The sequence below is a fragment of the Lontra canadensis genome, unplaced genomic scaffold (assembly GCF_010015895.1).
Source record: "Lontra canadensis isolate GAN:19392208 unplaced genomic scaffold, GSC_riverotter_1.0 scaffold2, whole genome shotgun sequence".
NCBI lineage: Eukaryota > Metazoa > Chordata > Mammalia > Carnivora > Mustelidae > Lontra > Lontra canadensis.
Window position 1 is genome coordinate 7,543,412 of NW_022630996.1, and position 18,782 is coordinate 7,562,193.

General features: G+C 36.6%; 1 protein-coding gene across 20 annotated transcripts in view; it reads right to left on the minus strand.

Moving 5' to 3' along the window:
- The window catches only part of LOC116873824 (putative RNA-binding protein Luc7-like 2), a 60,242-nt gene that overhangs the window by 26,877 nt on the left and 14,583 nt on the right, over positions 1-18,782 (minus strand). For 5 of the 20 annotated variants that reach the window (XM_032867974.1, XM_032867938.1, XM_032867985.1 and 2 more), the window contains 4 exons: positions 18,191-18,264; positions 17,598-17,692; positions 2,159-2,237; positions 51-149 (listed from right to left, as the gene is read on the minus strand). In XM_032867974.1, the coding sequence (XP_032723865.1) occupies positions 51-149; positions 2,159-2,237; positions 17,598-17,692; positions 18,191-18,264 (347 nt within the window). Of the gene's footprint in view, positions 1-50; positions 150-2,158; positions 2,238-17,597; positions 17,693-18,186; positions 18,624-18,782 lie in introns of those variants that run through there. The other 15 variants (XM_032867965.1, XM_032868039.1, XM_032868020.1 and 12 more) reach the window with 4 other exon arrangements.

Below are 18,782 nucleotides of genomic sequence, written 5' to 3' on the forward strand. Positions count from 1 at the left end.
AACATTTACTACAAAAAAATAATCTAACCCATTAAAGAAAAATTACATACATCAAGTTCAAAGAAAAAATCTTGTTCTTTGGACGCAATTTCATAATCTGCTCTTAAAGCCAGGTCATGAACTTTCAGACATTCTCCAAGATCCATTCTCTGGGGGGGTGGAAAAAAGACATATTATTGAAACAGTAAACACATTTTTCAAAACTTCATTAACCACCACAGTTCTCTTCAAAATACATATTAAGTCTTACAGATGCTTCTTTACTTATGGACTTTCAAATTACAAAATTTCATAGACAAGCATAAAAGCTGATGTCAGAAAAAAATCCACATCAATTCTATCAACAGATGTCAACAGTGATTACTTTCGTACTTAAGAACAGACAGACAAGAAAAACTGTAAAAATCTGAAAAAGCTTCCGGCTTCTTTATCAAATCAAATTTCACTTAACCTATTAACACAGAAAAGATAACGTTAGTTTAAAATTAAAAGAATATGTAAATCAAATTTCTGAATTATATCAATATTCTTTGAACATTCTGATTTTCTTAGACCACTAAACTTGATAAGGATTCCAGATAAGACTCTAGGTGAACTAGTAAAAAGAAATTTATTAACACCCAATATAACTTCACAAAAAACTAAAATCCTCTTTACAAGCATGTATCAGGGGTATAAAATATACTCCCATTGAACCTAGCATCCTCCTACTTAGAATTCCAATTAGACATTATTTACCAAATTAGGTTTTCTCCTGAGATCAAAGTTCCTAGAAATCCATCCATTTTTACATTATCTGGGCAACTGATAAGATATTTCAGGAAATCCTTTAAGAGGAAAATTGAGGGGAAAAAATTGGGCTGGATGCAAAGATATTTACAGATGTGATTAATGGAGATCCAAGTAAAACAGATTTTCCAACTGCAAGTATGCTATCCTATCAAATAGAATGTCTCAGAATTGCTCAAAGGTTGGTAAAAAGAGAATACAATAATTTGAAAAGGTATAGTAAATATGGCCTTTGGTTTTGTTATACAAAGTATGCATAAAGTACAACAAACATTATAGTAGTAAAGTCATTCCTTCAGTTAACTGTGTACCCATTTGTGCCATGTGGTAGGGACACAGAGCTAACTGACACAGATACATACAGTCTCTGACCTCATGGAGCTGACATTTAGAAGAGGGGAAATAAGTAATTAACCATAATTGTGTCTCTGAATACAGTTAAGAGGTTTAATAAAACAGTAACCCTCCCATTATGATGGGAGGCTGCTTGGAGATCAGAGGAGGTCTTTCTGAAGAGGATACATTTAAACTGGATTTAAAATGTGTGAGGAAGCAAACTAACCTTAGGAAAAGCTAAAAGAATCCTTGAGGTTTTATAGAAGATTTACTCTTAAAAAAAAAAAAAAAAAAAGCCAGTGTTAAGCAGAGGGATGTTTCTAGCAGCAAAAAACAGAATAGGACAATCACTGGCATATAGGTCTGTGCCTTAAGCTTTGTTATGTAAGTACCTAGAAATGACTCTGTCTTAACTTTTTGGCCAACAACCTAGATACAACAAAGGATATGAAAGTCTATTTTGTACAATATCCCAAGCCAAAAAAAAAAAAAAAAGTGAATTCACTGGACTAAGATTCAAAAGAATTGGGGCACCTGGTTAGTTTTTAGAGCATGTGACTCTTGATTTCGGGGTTATGAGTTTGAGACCCAAGTTATATGTAGAGATTACTTAAAAATAAATAAACTTCAATGGGGCACCTGGGTGGCTCAGTGGGTTAAAGACTCTGCCTTCAGCTCCGGTCATGATCCCAGGGTCCTGGAATCGAGCCCTACATCGGGCTCTCTGCTCCACAGGGAGCCTGCTTCCTCCTCTCTCTGCCTGCCTCTCTGCCTACTTGTGATCTCTGTCAAATAATTAAATAAAAATCTTTAAAAAAAAATAAATAAGTTAAAAAATAAAAATAAATAAACTTCAAAAAAATTTAAGATTCGAAAGAATTGATAGATCAGGTAAAATTTCTCAAAAATATGAAGTCTTATATCTAAGAAGACAAATTTACAAATAGCTATGAGCAGAAAATTAAGACAAATTTGAAAACACTAGTCAAGAATAAGAGTTATAATGTGGCAAGATTGAGATAAATTAACTTACAGGACATAGTATGAACAAAGTAAGAATCTCTTGCTGAAGGCTGGCAAACACCTCTCTTCCAAAAGATACATTCTGTGTGCTACACATTTCAAAGGGATATAAATAAGTTAGACCAAGTGTTTCAAAACCAAGCTATACAAAAAAAGCCGGAGGACAGATGCAATTAGCCAAGAAAAGTCAAAATGTGAACCTAGACCCCAATCAACTAAAGAACTTTTCAACATGAAGCAGAAATAGATCTTAATATTGCTCCAAGGGACTTCAGAGTCAGATTTTAACTTTCTCTCAAATTAAAAACATAAACAAAAAAACCCCCACCAACTTTCTAATGATCAAAGCTTTCCAAAGACAGAATACACTTCCTGAAGAGTTAGTGAATTCCCAGATAACTGGAAGATCCCAGTACAGTTTAGACAACCATTTTTCTAAGACACTGAGCAAAGAACTGAACTGCTAAAGTAGCTTCCTCTTTCCAACTCTGACATTTTATGATTATCTTAAAAAAAAAAAAAAAAAAAAGCTTTTTCGTTAAACTCTATTACCTGGGTTACTAATTACATAAAAGAATGAATGCAGGAATATAGACAATGTCTTCAAAGTTATCCTTTGGGAATAGTAAGGAATATTCACCAGTATTATAAGTTATCATCCCACTAATGGCTCTCATGTATCACTGCTGCTGAGTATGCTGAGATTCTTCCAGGCCCCACTCCTTCCTCTCATAAATCTATGGATTAATTAAGTCTTCCAGTGATATTAAGCAGCAACTGAAACTTGCTATTGATGTGTGAAAATTCAAAACTGCTTATTGAGCAACATTTTTAAGAAGTTAAAGTGTAATGCTCCTAAAATATGCAGGAAAATAAGACAGCAATGAAAGAGTTGCAAAATACATTGTTACCATCTTTGCTACACCAGACTCGTGTGTGTGTGTGTGTGTGTGTGTGTGTGTGTGTGTGTGTAAGTAGGCTCCATGCCAAGTGGGGTTTAAACTCATGACCTCATGACCAAGAGTTGCACGCTCTACCAACAGAAGCCAACCAGCTGCCCCAGCAAGTGTCTCTCTTAATTGGTATCTTAATACTCTCTCCAACAACTCCCTCTACACATGTATTTCTCTAAGAGTTGGTAATGGGAAGCTACACTCATTTCCTAAAATGTTATGATGCCAGTTGGGAATGCCACTGATCCAATACAGTGGTTTTTAACCTAGACCAGGGGTAATAATACTGATGCAAGTTTTTGAAAATAGGTCCAAGCCTACCCTCCAAAGAGAGAGCTGTAAAAGCCTCCCAGGTGTTTTTAATGTACAGTGTTAGGAACCACTCACTGATCTAGTTTTATTCCTAATCTACAGACAAAGGAACCGAAGCCCAGAAAGACACTTATTCCAGATACTTACTGGGACATCTGGTTACAATGATTTCTAGGTCTAACACCCCTTCTGTTTTACCATGCTATACTAGTGTTCTGCACATAGCAGATACCCAAAAAAGTTGTCTAACTGCCTTTCCTCCAGTTAAGTCCCTTATCTTTATCCCCTGCTTAACTAGATTTCCAATCTGTTCTCAAAAAAAAACCTAAAAGGAGGGCACCTGGGTGGCTCAGTGGGTTAAAGCCTCTGCCTTGGGCTCAGGTCATGATCTAAAAAAAAGGGGGACCGAACCCTGCATCACGCTCTCTGCTCAGCGGGGAGCCTGCTTCCTCCTCTCCTTCTGCCTGCCTCTCTGCCTACTTGTGATCTCTGTCAAAGAAAGAAAGAAAATCTTTAAAAAAATAAAAATAAATTAAAAAAAAAAGAAACCTAAAAGGAGGGGCACATCTGAGTGGCTCAGTCATTAAGTGTCTGCCTTCAGCTCAGGTCATGATCCCAGGGTCCTCTAAGATCAAGCCCAATCATTGGGCTCCCTGCTCAGCGGGAAGCCTGCTCCTCCCTCTGCCACTCCCCCTGCTTGTGTTTCCTCTCTTCCTGTGTCTCTGTCAAATAAATAAATAAAATCTTAAAACAACAACAGCAACAAAAAAACTCTAAAAGGAATGCATAAATCTTGTCTGTTTAACCTAAACATCACTGTTGCCCACCCATACTGGCAGGAATTCTAGGCTTTTCCTCTGCTTTACCATTAAACTTCCATAATACAACCAACCAAAGGGAAAAACCCAACTCTTTGGGTCAAGAACAAAATGAACACCAAAAAGGACACAACTCAAAATTATACCACTGGTGTGAAGGGTGGAGTTTTGGTAAGAGGATGAAATTTAGAGGGGGAGGGTGGATGTATGCCTTGGAGGGCAATTTGCACAAGGGGGAAATTTTTACCACCTCACCAGAATGTGAGCTCCACAAAGACCAGTGTTTTTTTTGTTTTATCTGTAAGTAGTTTGCCTGGTATACAAGATGTTTAAGAAATATTTGTTGAAAGACTCAAACTGGTAAAAGGACAAACGACATGTGGCATAGTGGGCCCTGAGGTTAACAAGCAAGTGTGGTCAAGATCCAACCAAGTACAAAACTGATCTGAGTTCTGGAGGGGAAGGTCTTCTTCACTTCTCCATGGATTATCAATCTTGTTGGGACTTCTTTCCTTCCTAAGTATTTTATGCTACCCTCCTCCAGAAGGTAGACCACTTGGACTTGACACTATCCTGGGCCATGAGCTCTGCAGCATTCCAGTCTAGACGAGCTTACAAAAGTAGATTTGCAAGGCACCAAAATCCTAGGAGGAAGGGCCTAGCTATAATTTTTTTTTTCTTTTGGCCTGGAATAGCCTCAGTGCTTATTCTTTGGGGATCTAGCAGGACAGTAGGTATATACAAATTTTCAGAATTCTAGATACTGGTCATCTACTTTCCTCTCTATCCATACCATCGCAACTAAACACATACTCTGGCACTGTCATACACACAGGGAATATTTAAAATAAAGAACAATGGGGTGCCTGAGTGGCTCAATGGGTTAAAGCCTCTGCCTTCGGCTTAGGTCATGGTGCCAGGGTCCTGGGATTGAGCCCCGCATCGGGCTCTCTGCTGGGCAGGGAGCCTGCTTCCTCCTCTCGCTCTGCCTGCTTCTCTGCCTACTTGTGATCTCTGTCTGTCAAATAAATAAATGGAATCTTAAAAAAAAATAAAATAAAAAAATAAATCTGTAAAAATAATAAAATAATAAAATAAAATAAAGAACAAGCAAGTCAAAGTAAACACAACTACCTGCCAATGTAAAAGTGAGGGAAGGGTAAGTGTGTCCGTGTTAAGGCTCTTCAAGACTGCGGTCATCTAATTAAAAAGCCACCACAAAGGAAACCATGATAGAACCACACTACGACCAATTATGGACCAATCCTCAAAAGCCTCATCAATCCTGACTTTATCACTGACGATTCAATAGTGCTTTGAACACTCAGTGCACAGATACTTGCTGCTGCTTCTCTTGTAAAATAAATGAGCTTCAAACAGAACATAATACAATGTTTGGCTATTTAACTTATAATGGCTCTATTTGTAATGAAAGCCACAGGGAGAGTTTTTGAATTTTTAAATGTAGTAAGTAATTTATTTCATAATTACATTTTTCCCACAAGTTTATTTATGGCATTTTAATTAGAAGACATCTAAATTCTTAGATTGTAAATGGGAAAAACGTTTATTTTTAATTGGAAAAATTCAGTTCTGCATTTTTGTCTCCTCCATCCTAAATATATTTCCCTTGTGAAGTCGTCTAATTCTGAAAACTTCTCTTACAACCTCTTAGCATTTTGTATTACATTTCACTGTTTAACAAAGTTGATTCTGTTAAGTGCTTTTCTAAGTGTTCTTTTGAAATTTCAAAAATGAACATTATCTCCTCAAACTGGACTTTAGGCTTCATGAGGAATATAGTTTCTCTTATTTTTTCCCTCCTACATAAAAGACCAGGTTTTATACAACCCATCACTACTAAATAAATGTGATGATTTAACTAAGGAATTCTACTTCTAAGAACTTGAAGAAACAATGAAGTAAGTACAAAAGGTAAATGGACAAAACTTTAACAATGATGTTTTAGAGTGTAGGGTTTTAACTGAATTATGGTATAGTCATACAATGCATTACTTAGCCATTAGAAATTATCATCTTGATACTAAATGGAGAAAATAGATAGCAAAGAAAAACATAATAAAATGCCATTTTTTTCATGTACAGATTTTCAGATTCATGCGCAGACACTGCTGTGAAGCTGGTCTGATACTGGTCGTATTATTCTTATACTCAGAAAAAAAAATCAATAAAGCCACTTGATTTTGGAGGAAAAAAATTAAGTAACAGAACAGAGGCATGCAGAAATTATACACCAAAATCAACAAATAAATATGGTATTGGAGTACAGCAAATCAAAAGGTTGACCTACACATCTGAGTGTACTGCCAGTTATAAACTAATGGCAGTAATATGTTAATGAATAAAGCAGTGATAGAAACTGGGCATTATAACTACTTCAAAAACTGCAAATATTCTTGCTTTGTTATATTTACTCAGATCAATGAGCTAGATCCTAAAGTGAATTATAAAGCAGGGTAAGAAGATAATCCCTGCTATCAAGGAGTTTATATTCTCAATGAAAAAAATGGAGACCTTAAACTAACAGTTGCAAATACATAACACAGATGCACATGCAAAGATTTTATTGCCAGACTGTGCACCAAAACCAAAAACTATTAACACAATAATAGTCACTGAATAATTTAGGAAATAGCCATATTACAAAATATTATGTAGGCACATTTTAAAAATACAGACCACGGATTTGGAAACTTCTCCAAGACAAGTGAAAAAAAAAATCAAACATAATACCATTTGTTAAAATTTGCACATGTGCACACACACACACACACACACACACACAGAGAAAGGAGAGTAAAAAAGGTACATTAGATTGTTGACAGACTTTATGTCTGGGATGGGGGATGATATATAATGGAAAATATTCATGTTTTATGCTTTTTCCACTTTTACTTGAAAACTTTATAGTCGAAGTAATAAAGTAAGGACAGACTGAGTACTCAGCAACTCAGAAGACCTCCCTTAACATCTATATATTATCCATTTAACTCTGAGAAATTCATTTAATTTCTCTGAACTTCTCTTTTTTCAAATATTTCAGGACTGCTGCACCAATCAAATAGATTCTGACTAGACTGTTGAAAATTTTGAACATGTATCAATATGCAGAATTTTCTCTAAAGGCAAAGAAAAATGCTTGACTATTTGGGCAGAAATAGGATACGATGAAATCTGTATTTTAGAAGCATTAACACCATATTACTGGATGGACTGACAAGAAGAAAGAGGTCAAGGGCAGAACAGGCTACTAGGACAAGCCAGAAATAAAGTCATAGGGTCAAATCAGCAGAAAAAAAAAAAAAAAGAGAGAAAGCAGGTGATGGAGGTAAAACAGAGTGCTACAGAAGAATGAAAGCATTTTAAAGATGGGAAGGATCTCTGAAATCATCAGTTCCACCACCTTTCTACAACAACGAAGTCAAGGCTCAGAGAAGTCCTAAGATCACAAATCTAAGATTATAAGCAGGCAGGAGCAGAGTAAAAATTTAAATCCAGTCCTTAATATAGTTCAATATCCTCTCAATCAACTAATTAAATGGTACTACTGACTAACCAATTAACTAACTGGAAATGAAGTGCGGAGAGGAAAAGATCAGGAGTACTTCAAGCATGAGCAAACAGTGACACCACCAAGAGAAATGACTAAATCAAATGGAAGAGTTGGTCTGTGAAGGAAAGGTTTTGTTCTGGACATGCTGAAGGTGATGTAACAACAGTAAATCTAAGAACCAGTGTCCAATATGGCACAGATATAATGCTACATTCGGTAAAGGCCTGCTTTATCCAATTAAGTTTTCCAAGCAGACTTTTTTACATATTCCTCCATAGAGTTATAGCTCGAGTATTCTTCTAGGAGCCCCTCTTTAACAAATTATATAGGAACCCCAAATCTGACTTTCCTAAGTCAATTTATTAACAATGGAAATACTTTAAGGTATTTTTCTAGAAGATTTTATTTATTTGTCCGAGAGAGACATCACAAATAGGCACAGAGTCAAGGAGAGGGAGAAGCAGACTCCCTGCTGAGCAAAGACCACCCCCCACCCCCGCACCATGTGGGGTTCCATCCCAGGACCCTGAAATCATGACCGAGCCGAAGGCAGACATTTAACCAAGTGAGCCACCCAGTCACCCAAATAAACAAAACCTAAGAAAGAAAGACAGAAAGAAAGAAAAGTATTTTTAAAGAACAGTACCACCTGTAAGATCACAGTATACTGCCAGAGAGAAATTTAATGAGGGAGAAGATGAGGAAGAATACTTGAGAATAACAGTATAAATTCCTATTATCATACTTATGATTTAAAAACAAACCCCACAGGGGCACCTGGGTGGCTCAGTGGGTTAAGCCTCTGCCTTCGGCTCAGGTCATGATCCCAGGGTCCTGGGATTGAGCCCTGCATCGGGCTCTCTGCTCCGTGGGGAGCCTGCTTCTCCCCACTCTCTCTGCCTGCCTCTCTGCCTACTTGTGATCTCTCTCTCTCCGTCAAATAAATAAAATCTTAAAAAAAAAAGATAAATAAATAAAAACAAACCCCACAAAAACAAATAACAAAAAGCAAAAAACATACTCCACTGCTTCATAATTTTAACTTTCTAAAAACCACTTTCATTAGAGCAATAGTTTCACTGTTCTCTAACCTGGTTTTAATTTTTTTTTTTAAGATTTTATTTATTTATTTGACAGAGAGAGAGATCACAAGTAGGCAGAGAGACAGGCAAAGAGAGAGGGGAAGCGGGCTCCCTACTGAGCAGAGAACCCATAATTCTTTTTACTTATTTATTTATACTGCTTAGTTTGTTTAAAACAGTCATTCTTCCCATGTGTTGTTTTATTATGTTTTCTTACACTATTTTAAGAGTCTCAAGAAAAGGTTGAAAGATATCAAAATACAACAATAATTTAGACACAGTACAAAAATAGCAAAAGAATGCACACCAGTTGGAGAAAAAGTGAAACAATGACATGACAGCAGGACAGAGCATGGGAAATACAAAGCCCTGGCTGACCACACGAATCCTTCCACATGCCCTCCAATGCCAATGCTATTTTCTAAAACACAAGTCACCCACACTTTGATTCTCACTTCTTGCATCATTAACTTCGTTCCTATTTATAAAATCTCTCTTCTATGTTCAACGTTTGATTCAAGCCCCAGCTCAGTAACAAGAGAAAGCCCAGTATAATATGGAAAAAGCCTTGAAATAATAAAACCTGAGTACGCATTCAAGTTACGCCAGAGGTCTTAAAGTAGAAATTATGGTATTTCTTTCCTAATTCCAATCCTGGCATTCAAATGAACAAGTCCAACACAAATGATGGGTGAAGAGGAAAAGGGGCACACTGGGCATGCAGAGATTAGTTCCTGCTTTTTGCCACTTCCATTGTATTAACTGCTCATTCCCATTTATGTGTTCCACTTCCAAGTCCATTTTTCCCTGAGTGGATAAAGAACAATAAAGCTCTTCTTCTAGCTTTTAATATTGTTTTTGAAGAACATAGCATGAGATATTTTCTTATTCATCCCAAACCAAGATATGCAAATATATCTAGATAACATTAAAACAAAAATCCCTGGGGCACCTTGGTGGCTCAGTTGGTTAAGCATCTGCCTTTGGCTTGGTCATAATTTCAGGGTCCTGGAATCAGGCCCAGCATCGGGTTCCCTGCTCAGTGGGGAGTATGCTTCTCTCTCTCTCTCCCTCCACCCCTCCACCCCGTTTGTGCTCTCGCATCCGCAGGCTCTCAAATAAATAAAATCTTAAAAAAAAAAAAAAAGTCCTTGCCCTAGAAAGACAATGCTAATTGAGAAGAGAGAACACATATACAAACAAGAAAAAGTAACGAATGCCTATTCAGTAGGATGGAGAGCAGGCACTACACTGGGGTTCAGAGGTTAAAAGGCTTTAGACTCACACAATCACATGTAGCAAGCCAGGCAGGACTTAAATGTGTAAAAAAGAAAAAAGTTACTTCAGCAAGAGAAAAAGAGGTAACCTAAAACGACAATCATGCTAGGGAAGGAAAACAGTGAGATAACAATGAATAAATCAGTCTGGTAAAACAACAGGAATTTTTCAAGGATTTATTCATTCAAGGAAGAAGCAGACTGGGCTAAGGATTTTGTATTTTTGGCCATATGTACAGTAGGTAGGAAAACACCAAAAGTTTTGTGAGGAAGCAAGACAGAAGTTCATTCCTGCTCATAAATGACTGGCTTAAGTTTCTTCACAGTTCTATCTCTTCAAATGTCCCTTCATCAGAACAGTTTTCTCTAACCACCCTGGACCACTGTTTCAGACAGTCTAAGTTACCTAACCATGCTTTTTTTGGTCCTAGAAACTTAAATCATGACCTGAAATCACATTATTTTTCACTTAGTTGTTTGTCTCTGACATCAGAATGCTAGCTCCCACCACTTAAAGGAGAAACCTGTGTTCACTTCTGTATCCCCAACACAGCACACAGTAGGTCCTAAGTACTTGTGAAGTGAATGAATGAATGAGTGAATGAGTGAATGAATGATCTCAGTCATCAGTACCACTCCCAAAGAGTTGAAAAAATAAATCACCTTTTTAAAAAAAAGATTTTATTTATTTGACAGAGACAGACAGCACAAGTAGGCAGAGAGGCAGGCAGAGGGAGAGGGGTCAGGCAGGGGGAGAGGAAGCAGGCTCTCTGCAGAGCAGGGAGCCTGATGATCCCAGGACCCTGGCATCATGACCTGAGCCAAAGGCAGCCGCTTAACCCACTGAGTCACCCAGGCACCCCAAACAAATCACTTTTTGAAGAGAAATTCTTTGTTAACTTTTACTGTGAATTCTCTTTACTTTCTCCATTCAGCCTACCTTCCTCACCTTTTTTTTTTTTCACCTTCTTTTTCTATTTCTTAATTTTGGTATTACTTAAATTTCATTATTCCAAACACTACAATAAATACCATAAAAGGAAAAAAAAAACATGAAAACCAAAATGTGGAAATTTTACAAATTACATTACCCGAATACATTAATATATATGCCTATATTTTTTTATCTTACAGACTAGTAATGTCTATGGGACAATAAACATTCACAATGTTTTACTGGATATGAGTCAAAATAAAACACCAACTCCTTTATAAGTTCCCTTAATGAGTGAGAATCATCAAACTAAAAAGTATTTCAGTAAGTCATCCGTCTTGCCACCTGTACATCAAGGTAAAATTCATCAGTTTAAAAAATATTTCCAGTGATAGAGAATCTGGGACTCTGCTTGATGTTTGCGATTAATCTCCTGGTACAGTAACAAAAAATATCTGTTTTAAGGTTTCGTTTATTATCATGCGATTGCTCTGTGTTCATTGTTTACATCCTCCAAATGATGCATTTATAACTACTCCACTCTCTCTTTTTCACTGAATAGCCTCAGAGACATATTAGTTTCTTCAGACTTGTTAAAACACAGTTTATAAAACTGTACACATCTCTAAAACAGATCTGAAGAGTTCTGGGAATACTCAGAGGACGATCTGAGGTTCTCAGGTCATGAGCATTTATCGAGAATCACTGTACAGAAAAACAAATATGACACCAAAATATGTTAATGAAGCACCAAACTATGAAAAACAAGCTGCCTTATATAACAATGACTTCCAGATCTTACTCTACTTTCCCTGGGAGTAATTGGTCTTTACTATTTTATATTGTTTCAAGATTCATCCTATCAGATAGGTCCAAGAGTTAAAATTTGCTTCAAAATACCAAAAATGGATGTTTAGTGATTATAAATAAGGTAGCATTGTGGTCAAGATTTACTGAAGCTGGTGTATGGGAACATGAAGTTCCTTATACAATTCTCCTTCTATTTATAGTCAAAATTTTCTATTACAGAAGTTAAAGATTCGGGGTGGCTGGGTGGCTCAATCATCAAGCGGTCTGCCTTTGGCTCAGGTCGTGATCCCAGGGTGCTGAGACTGAGTCTGGTATCAGGGTTCTTGCTCAGCAGGGAGCCTGCTTCTCCCTCTGCCACTCTCCCTGCTTGTGTGCACCCTAGGCATGCACCCTCTCTCTGACAAAAAAAATCTTAAAAAATAAAGATCTTTAAAAAAATCACTTCCATAAGCCTAAAGTATATAAAATGAATGACTACAAGATTATTTAGTAGGGCAGAAAAAAGTTTCCCAAGGGCATATGCACCCTAAGTTGAATCGCTCAGGGTATTTGTGCGCCAATTTGCCAACAATGCTATCAACAATATTGAGGGCTTGGTTTTTAAAGTTTAATAGCAAAGTTTAATTACTCACTGGGAAGCTTTTTCTGTGCCTCTGACTTCCTAGACACCAAAGGTGTTTTGGTTTAAGTAATCTCTAGAAATGCTTATTAAAAGAATGCATTTTTGTAACTGAAGAATAAAACACAAATCACAAAATCTGCTTAATAAAAGGACATAAAATATAAATCAAAAGCCAAAACTAGGGACACCTGGGGGGCATCGGTGAGTTGGGAGTCTGCCTTTGCCTCAGGCCAGATCTCAGGGTCCTAGGATAGACTCTCAGCAGAGAGTCTGCTTCTCCCTCATCCTGCTGTTCCCTTGCTTTTACACATTCTCCCCCTCTGACAAAAAAAAAATAAAATCTTAAAAAAAAAAAAAACTGGTAAAACTTTGGGTGCATTAAAACTGGCATTTTTACAAATTGGGGAGCTCTGGAAATTTACTTGTCATGTAAATTGAAAAAAAAAAATGAAGCCAGTTATCTGGACTGATGCTAAGAACTGCTAAAAAATACGAAAATAGGGGCGCCTGGGTGGCTCAGTTGGTTAAGCGACTGCCTTTGGCTCAGGTCATGATCCTGGAGTCCCTGGATCAAATTCCACAGCAGCAGGGAGTCTGCTTCTCCCGCTGACATCTCTCCTCTCATTCTCTCTCTCTCCCCCTCAAATAAATAAATAAAATCTTAAAAAAAAAAAAAAAAAAAAAAAAACAAGTAGGCTATAACCCTACTTATCTTTGTCTCGATTTCTCAATTTTAAACTTTATTTTTTTATACCTTTTTTTTTAGATTATTAAGCTATTTGACAGAGTGAGACACAGCGAGAGAGGGAACACAAGCAGGGGGAGTGGGAGAGTGAGAGGCAGGCTTCCTGACGAGCAAGGAGCCCGATGCAGGGCTTGATCCCAGGGCTCTGGGATCATAACCTGAGCCAGAGGCAGATGCTTAACGACTGAACCACCCACGTGTCCCTCAATTTTAAACTTTAAATTCAATTTCTGAGCAGCAGAATCTCTTTTTAAACAAAATTTCATGGAAAATCTTTATACCTATAATGTGTAAAATTCCTATTGAAATAGGAAAGACTGGCCAGTCCCCATAGGGCATGAAATGCCTCCAAGGATGCTTCAGAAACATTTGAAAGTCACTGACCTAAGTAACTGTGCTATATAAAAAACTAACAAAAACCACAAAAACATTTTTTAAAGTATTTAGATTTAAATACCTCTAAGATTCCTGTGTTATATAATATACTGTAATTCTCTGTGAGACATCTGACAAGCACAATTTCTCTGAGCCTTAATTTTTCCCACCTATGAAATGATGACCTTACATTACAATACATGATGGTCTGTCAACCCTACAATTATACTTGATGAAGGCTGTAATAAAATTAGTAGTGGCCATTTCTGATTTCAGGACAGGCACATCATGAGAGTGAACATTTTCACCTCTGCAGACCTCAATTTCAAGCTTCTGTTACCATCTCTGCTTTATATTTAATGCCTCTAAATTATTACTACTACAGGGGCACCTGGCTCAGTTGCTAGGCATCTACCTTTGGCTCAGGTCATGATCCTAGGGTCCTGGGATAGTGCCCTGCATTGGGCTCCCTGCTCAGTGGGGAGTCTGGTTCTCCCTTTCTCACTCCCCCTGCTTGTGTTCCCTCTTTTGCTGTGTCTCTCTGTCAAATAAATAAATAAAATCTTTAAAAATAAATACATACATAAATATATAAATTAAAATATTACTACTACACACCTTTTTCCCAGATCACAAGAAGCTAAATCTGAAAGGGGTGCTGCCTACTCTTTGCACAGTGACTAGAATAAGAAACTAAGTGTGCCAAAAGGAGGAAAAGAATGAGACTTAAAACAATATTCTCAATGACTAAGGGAATAACACAAGCCTTTGAAATAAAGAAGCTTCCTCAGTTACAAGAAAAGTCATGCTTATAAAAACCATAACCCAAAAATACATATGTACATTATTTTCAATCTCTATTCTACATCTGACCTCCTGACTTCTTAACTTATGTATCAGTTATACCAGAGTATCAGACTAATGAAAGGTAAAATATTATGGAGCATTTTTCATCAAACTGAATTCCAAAAATACTTCATACAATAGTTAGTCATGACTGCATTTTTAGAAATCAGACTTTCCATCTCCAAAAATGCCAGAAAATATACTTCTGTGTATTCTTCTGCTAATTAATTTAGTGTATTGGTGAGTGATATTCTGCTGGAAGTGACAGATCTCAGGAAAAGGGTAAACTTTAGTTATACAACAAAGAAAAAACATTATAAAATCAAATTATAATTCAGTTCTTTTCATCTAACATGTTAAAAAAGAAAGAAAAAGAGAAACAGGCATTTCAACATAAAGAGGTATGAACTGTTAGACTGTGCCAAAAAAGTAGTTCTAGAGAGACTGGTTGCTAAGTAAGTCATAAGTCTGTAATTATAAACCATTTGTACACAGGATGAACTGTTATAAATAGCTTTTTCCTAATAAGGGTCATGAGAAAGTAACACCATGTATGGTTTTGAGTTATCAAGGAGACCACTCTCTAACCCTTAAGTCTTAACAAAGTCCCACAGCCATCTCTACAAGCTCTGTTTCAATTCTCACAGAGGTTCACAACTTCTTAATATCATCTTTACATAAGGCAATCTCAGGTCTATTACACTGACAAAAAAGAGGTATTTTCATCCAGTTTCCCTGGCATAGTGCCTATAAAAGGGTTTTCATTAACCATTTTTAATATAATCCAAGCGCTGACAATTTTAAGCCACAATATTCAATTCTGTACCATAAGAAAATGTTACCAATTAATATTTTTCTATCATCATTTTAAAATGTGTTTCAGAGATGTTAGATTTGAGAAAATCTGCATCTTATAAATCCACCAGGCAAGAACTTACAAAAAGGAAAGTCTAAGACCAACCACTCATCCTTTTTCATTTAAAAGAATAAAAAATGAAGTATCCCCTACAGAGTAGAAAACATGATGAGTAAAACTTGAGTCTGGTCCCAATTGTACTTTAAATCAATAGAACTATGGGATTTTGAATACTCACCTACTATCATTAAAGCTAACTGTGGATCATAAAACAGTTTTAAGATTTCATTTGTTTTGGGGCACCCGGATGGCTCAGTCATTAAGCCTGTGCCTCGGGCTCAGGCCATGATCCCAGCATCCTGAGATCAAGCCTTGCATCAGGCTCCCTGCTCAGCGGGAAGCCTGCTTCTCCCTCTCCAGCTCCCCTGTGCTTATGCTTTATTTTATTTAGCTTGTGCTTTATTTTATTTAGAGAGACAGTATGCGTGCACACACAAGCAAAGGAGTGTGGTTGTGGAGGGGAGAGGCAAAGAGAGAATCCGGAGCGAACTCTGCCCTGAGCACCAAGCCTGACACACTGCTCAATCCCAAGACCTTGAGATCATGACCTGAGCCATGACCTGAGTTGGACATTTAACCAACTGAGCCACCCCAGTGCCCCTAAACATGACTCTTGGTTTTGGTTCAGGTCATGATTTCAGGGTCATGGAATCGAGTACCACAATGGGCTAGGCACTCAGTGCAGAGTCTGTTTGTCCCTCTCTCCCTTTTTGCTCCTCCCCCCGCCACCCCCACTTGTATTCTCTCTCAAATAAATAGAATTTTTTTAAAAAATGAACATAAATGCAAATGTACATTATAAACCTAAAGCACTACTGTGATGCCAGATTTTTATTATTAATGGCAAACCTGAAGAGTATAACACTTGCTATGGCTGGTTTTATAGTTTTAAAAAATAAAAAAACTAACTTTGTCACTCTGTTAATTAATCCTGTTCTCAAAAATTACTTGAAGTGATAATTTAGCCATTAACTAAAATGACTGTTAAATTTAATAGTAAATGTGGAGAATCAAAGTATACTACAGATAATTATACATTTTACGGATTTCAAATGTTTTATAAGTACAGCAGAAAATACTTTATGGACACTCTAAAGAGTAGAAATTAGGGTCAATTATCTATCATAGTTCTAAGTTGAGTGCTCAGAATCTGGGTTACATTATTGCACTTAGAAAAAAAATTAGCTATCACATATACTTTTAAATGCAGGGTTACGGTTTTTCTTTCTTTTAACCTAATACAGTTTTACAGTCTTTCCTACTGGAAAAAGACTGAGGTGTTTCCTATTGTACATACCCTTGATTTCTGTTAGAGCTATTTAACTTCTCCTATCCAGAAGAAACCACTCATTTAGAATACTTTAACTACAGGAACTCATCATGTCTGAAAATGGACCAGAAATCTTTCTTCATTTCAGTCATTTCAGACAAATGAGAAATAAAGCCAGATAAATGTTTAGCTCCTACTAGTCTTTCTCCACCACCACATGTAGCCTGTGAAGGAAAGCTCTTGCACTGAGTAATCATTTCAACCAAACCCCAAAGTCAGATAATCAGATCCTCTGTTCCATTTAAATAGGTCCATCACCATGTGATTTAGCTTTCAAATTAAAATGACAATACTCCAAGGTCAACCAACATCACTAGATATAGAATCTAAATTAAGTAAGCTTTACATTATTGGAGTCAGGAATATAAATGCATTTTAAGAGACACTACTAGCAAATTAAGTTGTGTGAATTTAAGTAATTGCGACTATGTTTTCCTCTCTCTGGCTTCCACAATATAATGTGCACAAATCTAAACATACAATGCTCTAGACTTAAGTCTACTCTGATCAACAGTAAACTATTTTTAAAAAGTTGTTTCTGTAATTTCAGAACTGAAAGTGCAACTACAGCATAAAAATTGCCTCTATATTCCAAATAAGAAGTGCTTTTTCAAAAATTTCTCTGAAGAATTGAAATAATTATAAAGTAAAGGATAACAATGACTTTTTGGAGGAATTCCATTTTTGCAGGTTTAAATCATCAACTTCAATAAACAATATAAGAGATGCAAATCCCTCTGCTAAACCTTTTTAAAAAATCATCAGATAATAATGTGACAAGGAATTAAGTCTTTTTCAAGTAGTTCATTTCTGTAGGATACCAATAATCAAACAGTAAATTTAATAACTACGTACAGTTCCAGAGAGGACATCGTGGGGGCAACAGTTGAGAAGGTGACTCTTGCATACTCTGTCATCACTGAACTTGATTCGTTGACGAGTAGTATCTCCTGTAATATAGGAAAGTTAATAACATTCAAGGTTAGACAACTAAAAAATACTTATTTTCTGAGAGCCCTACTATCGCTAGCTTTTTCTGTGTGGCTATACACACATATATTTATTTATAAATCAGCTCAAGAGGGATTAGTTTTTTATAGAATATCCTACAGAAAAACTATCTTAGACATGCAGTTGCAGTATGTGTACTGCACATGTAATTCAAATAGTCAAAGTGGGAAAGCAATGCATTCTGTTAAACAAAGTACTTCAGGAAAGCATAGGATACAGAGCAGGAATGGACTTTTAAGATTATGGAGTCCAACTCCTTTACATTGCAGATGATGAAACTGAGGCCCCAAGAGGTTAAGCGACTTGCAGCAGACCCACAAGGAAGTTTCTACTGGTATACAGTGTTCCCTACTTGACACTAAGCATAGATTTATTTTGTAATTATTTACATTAATTGAAAAACATAAAAAGTAATCTTGCAAACATTGCATACACACTGCGAATCCCCACTGAACCCCAGACGCCATTTCTTCCACTATTTTGTTCCAGCTGAAGTGTCTCCCTTTTGCTGCTGGGATGAGTTAGAGAGGGTAGAATAGCGTGTTTAAGAGTGTACAAACCTGGAAGAAGGACTTACACACCAGTCAGACAAAGGCACATTGCCTAAATGAAACGTTAACTTTAATGCCTCCAAAGGTACCATACCTTCAAATTTTAGGTGGTCTGTGCTACACATGGCCAAACCCGGTACATTTAAATTTATTCTGTCTTCATATAACACAATACACCTCCTAAGCAACAGAAGCATCCAACCTCCTAGTCAAATATGCCTATCTAACTCAAACTTTAAAGAGTCTAAGAAAAAGAAAGGTAACTAGCTCTAGTAACAAAATATAGATGTTAGTTACAATTTTTTTGCTTAGAATCTCTTTGGAAAAAAAGAAAAGGAAAAAAAAAAAGCTCTTAAGGACATTTTTTCTATGTAGAATGATAAGCCCTAAGAAATGTAGGTGTTTTATTTTAGCCTTAAATTGATATCATCATTGATGAATGAAAACCTACTGATGAATTACTGAAGCGAGAACTGTT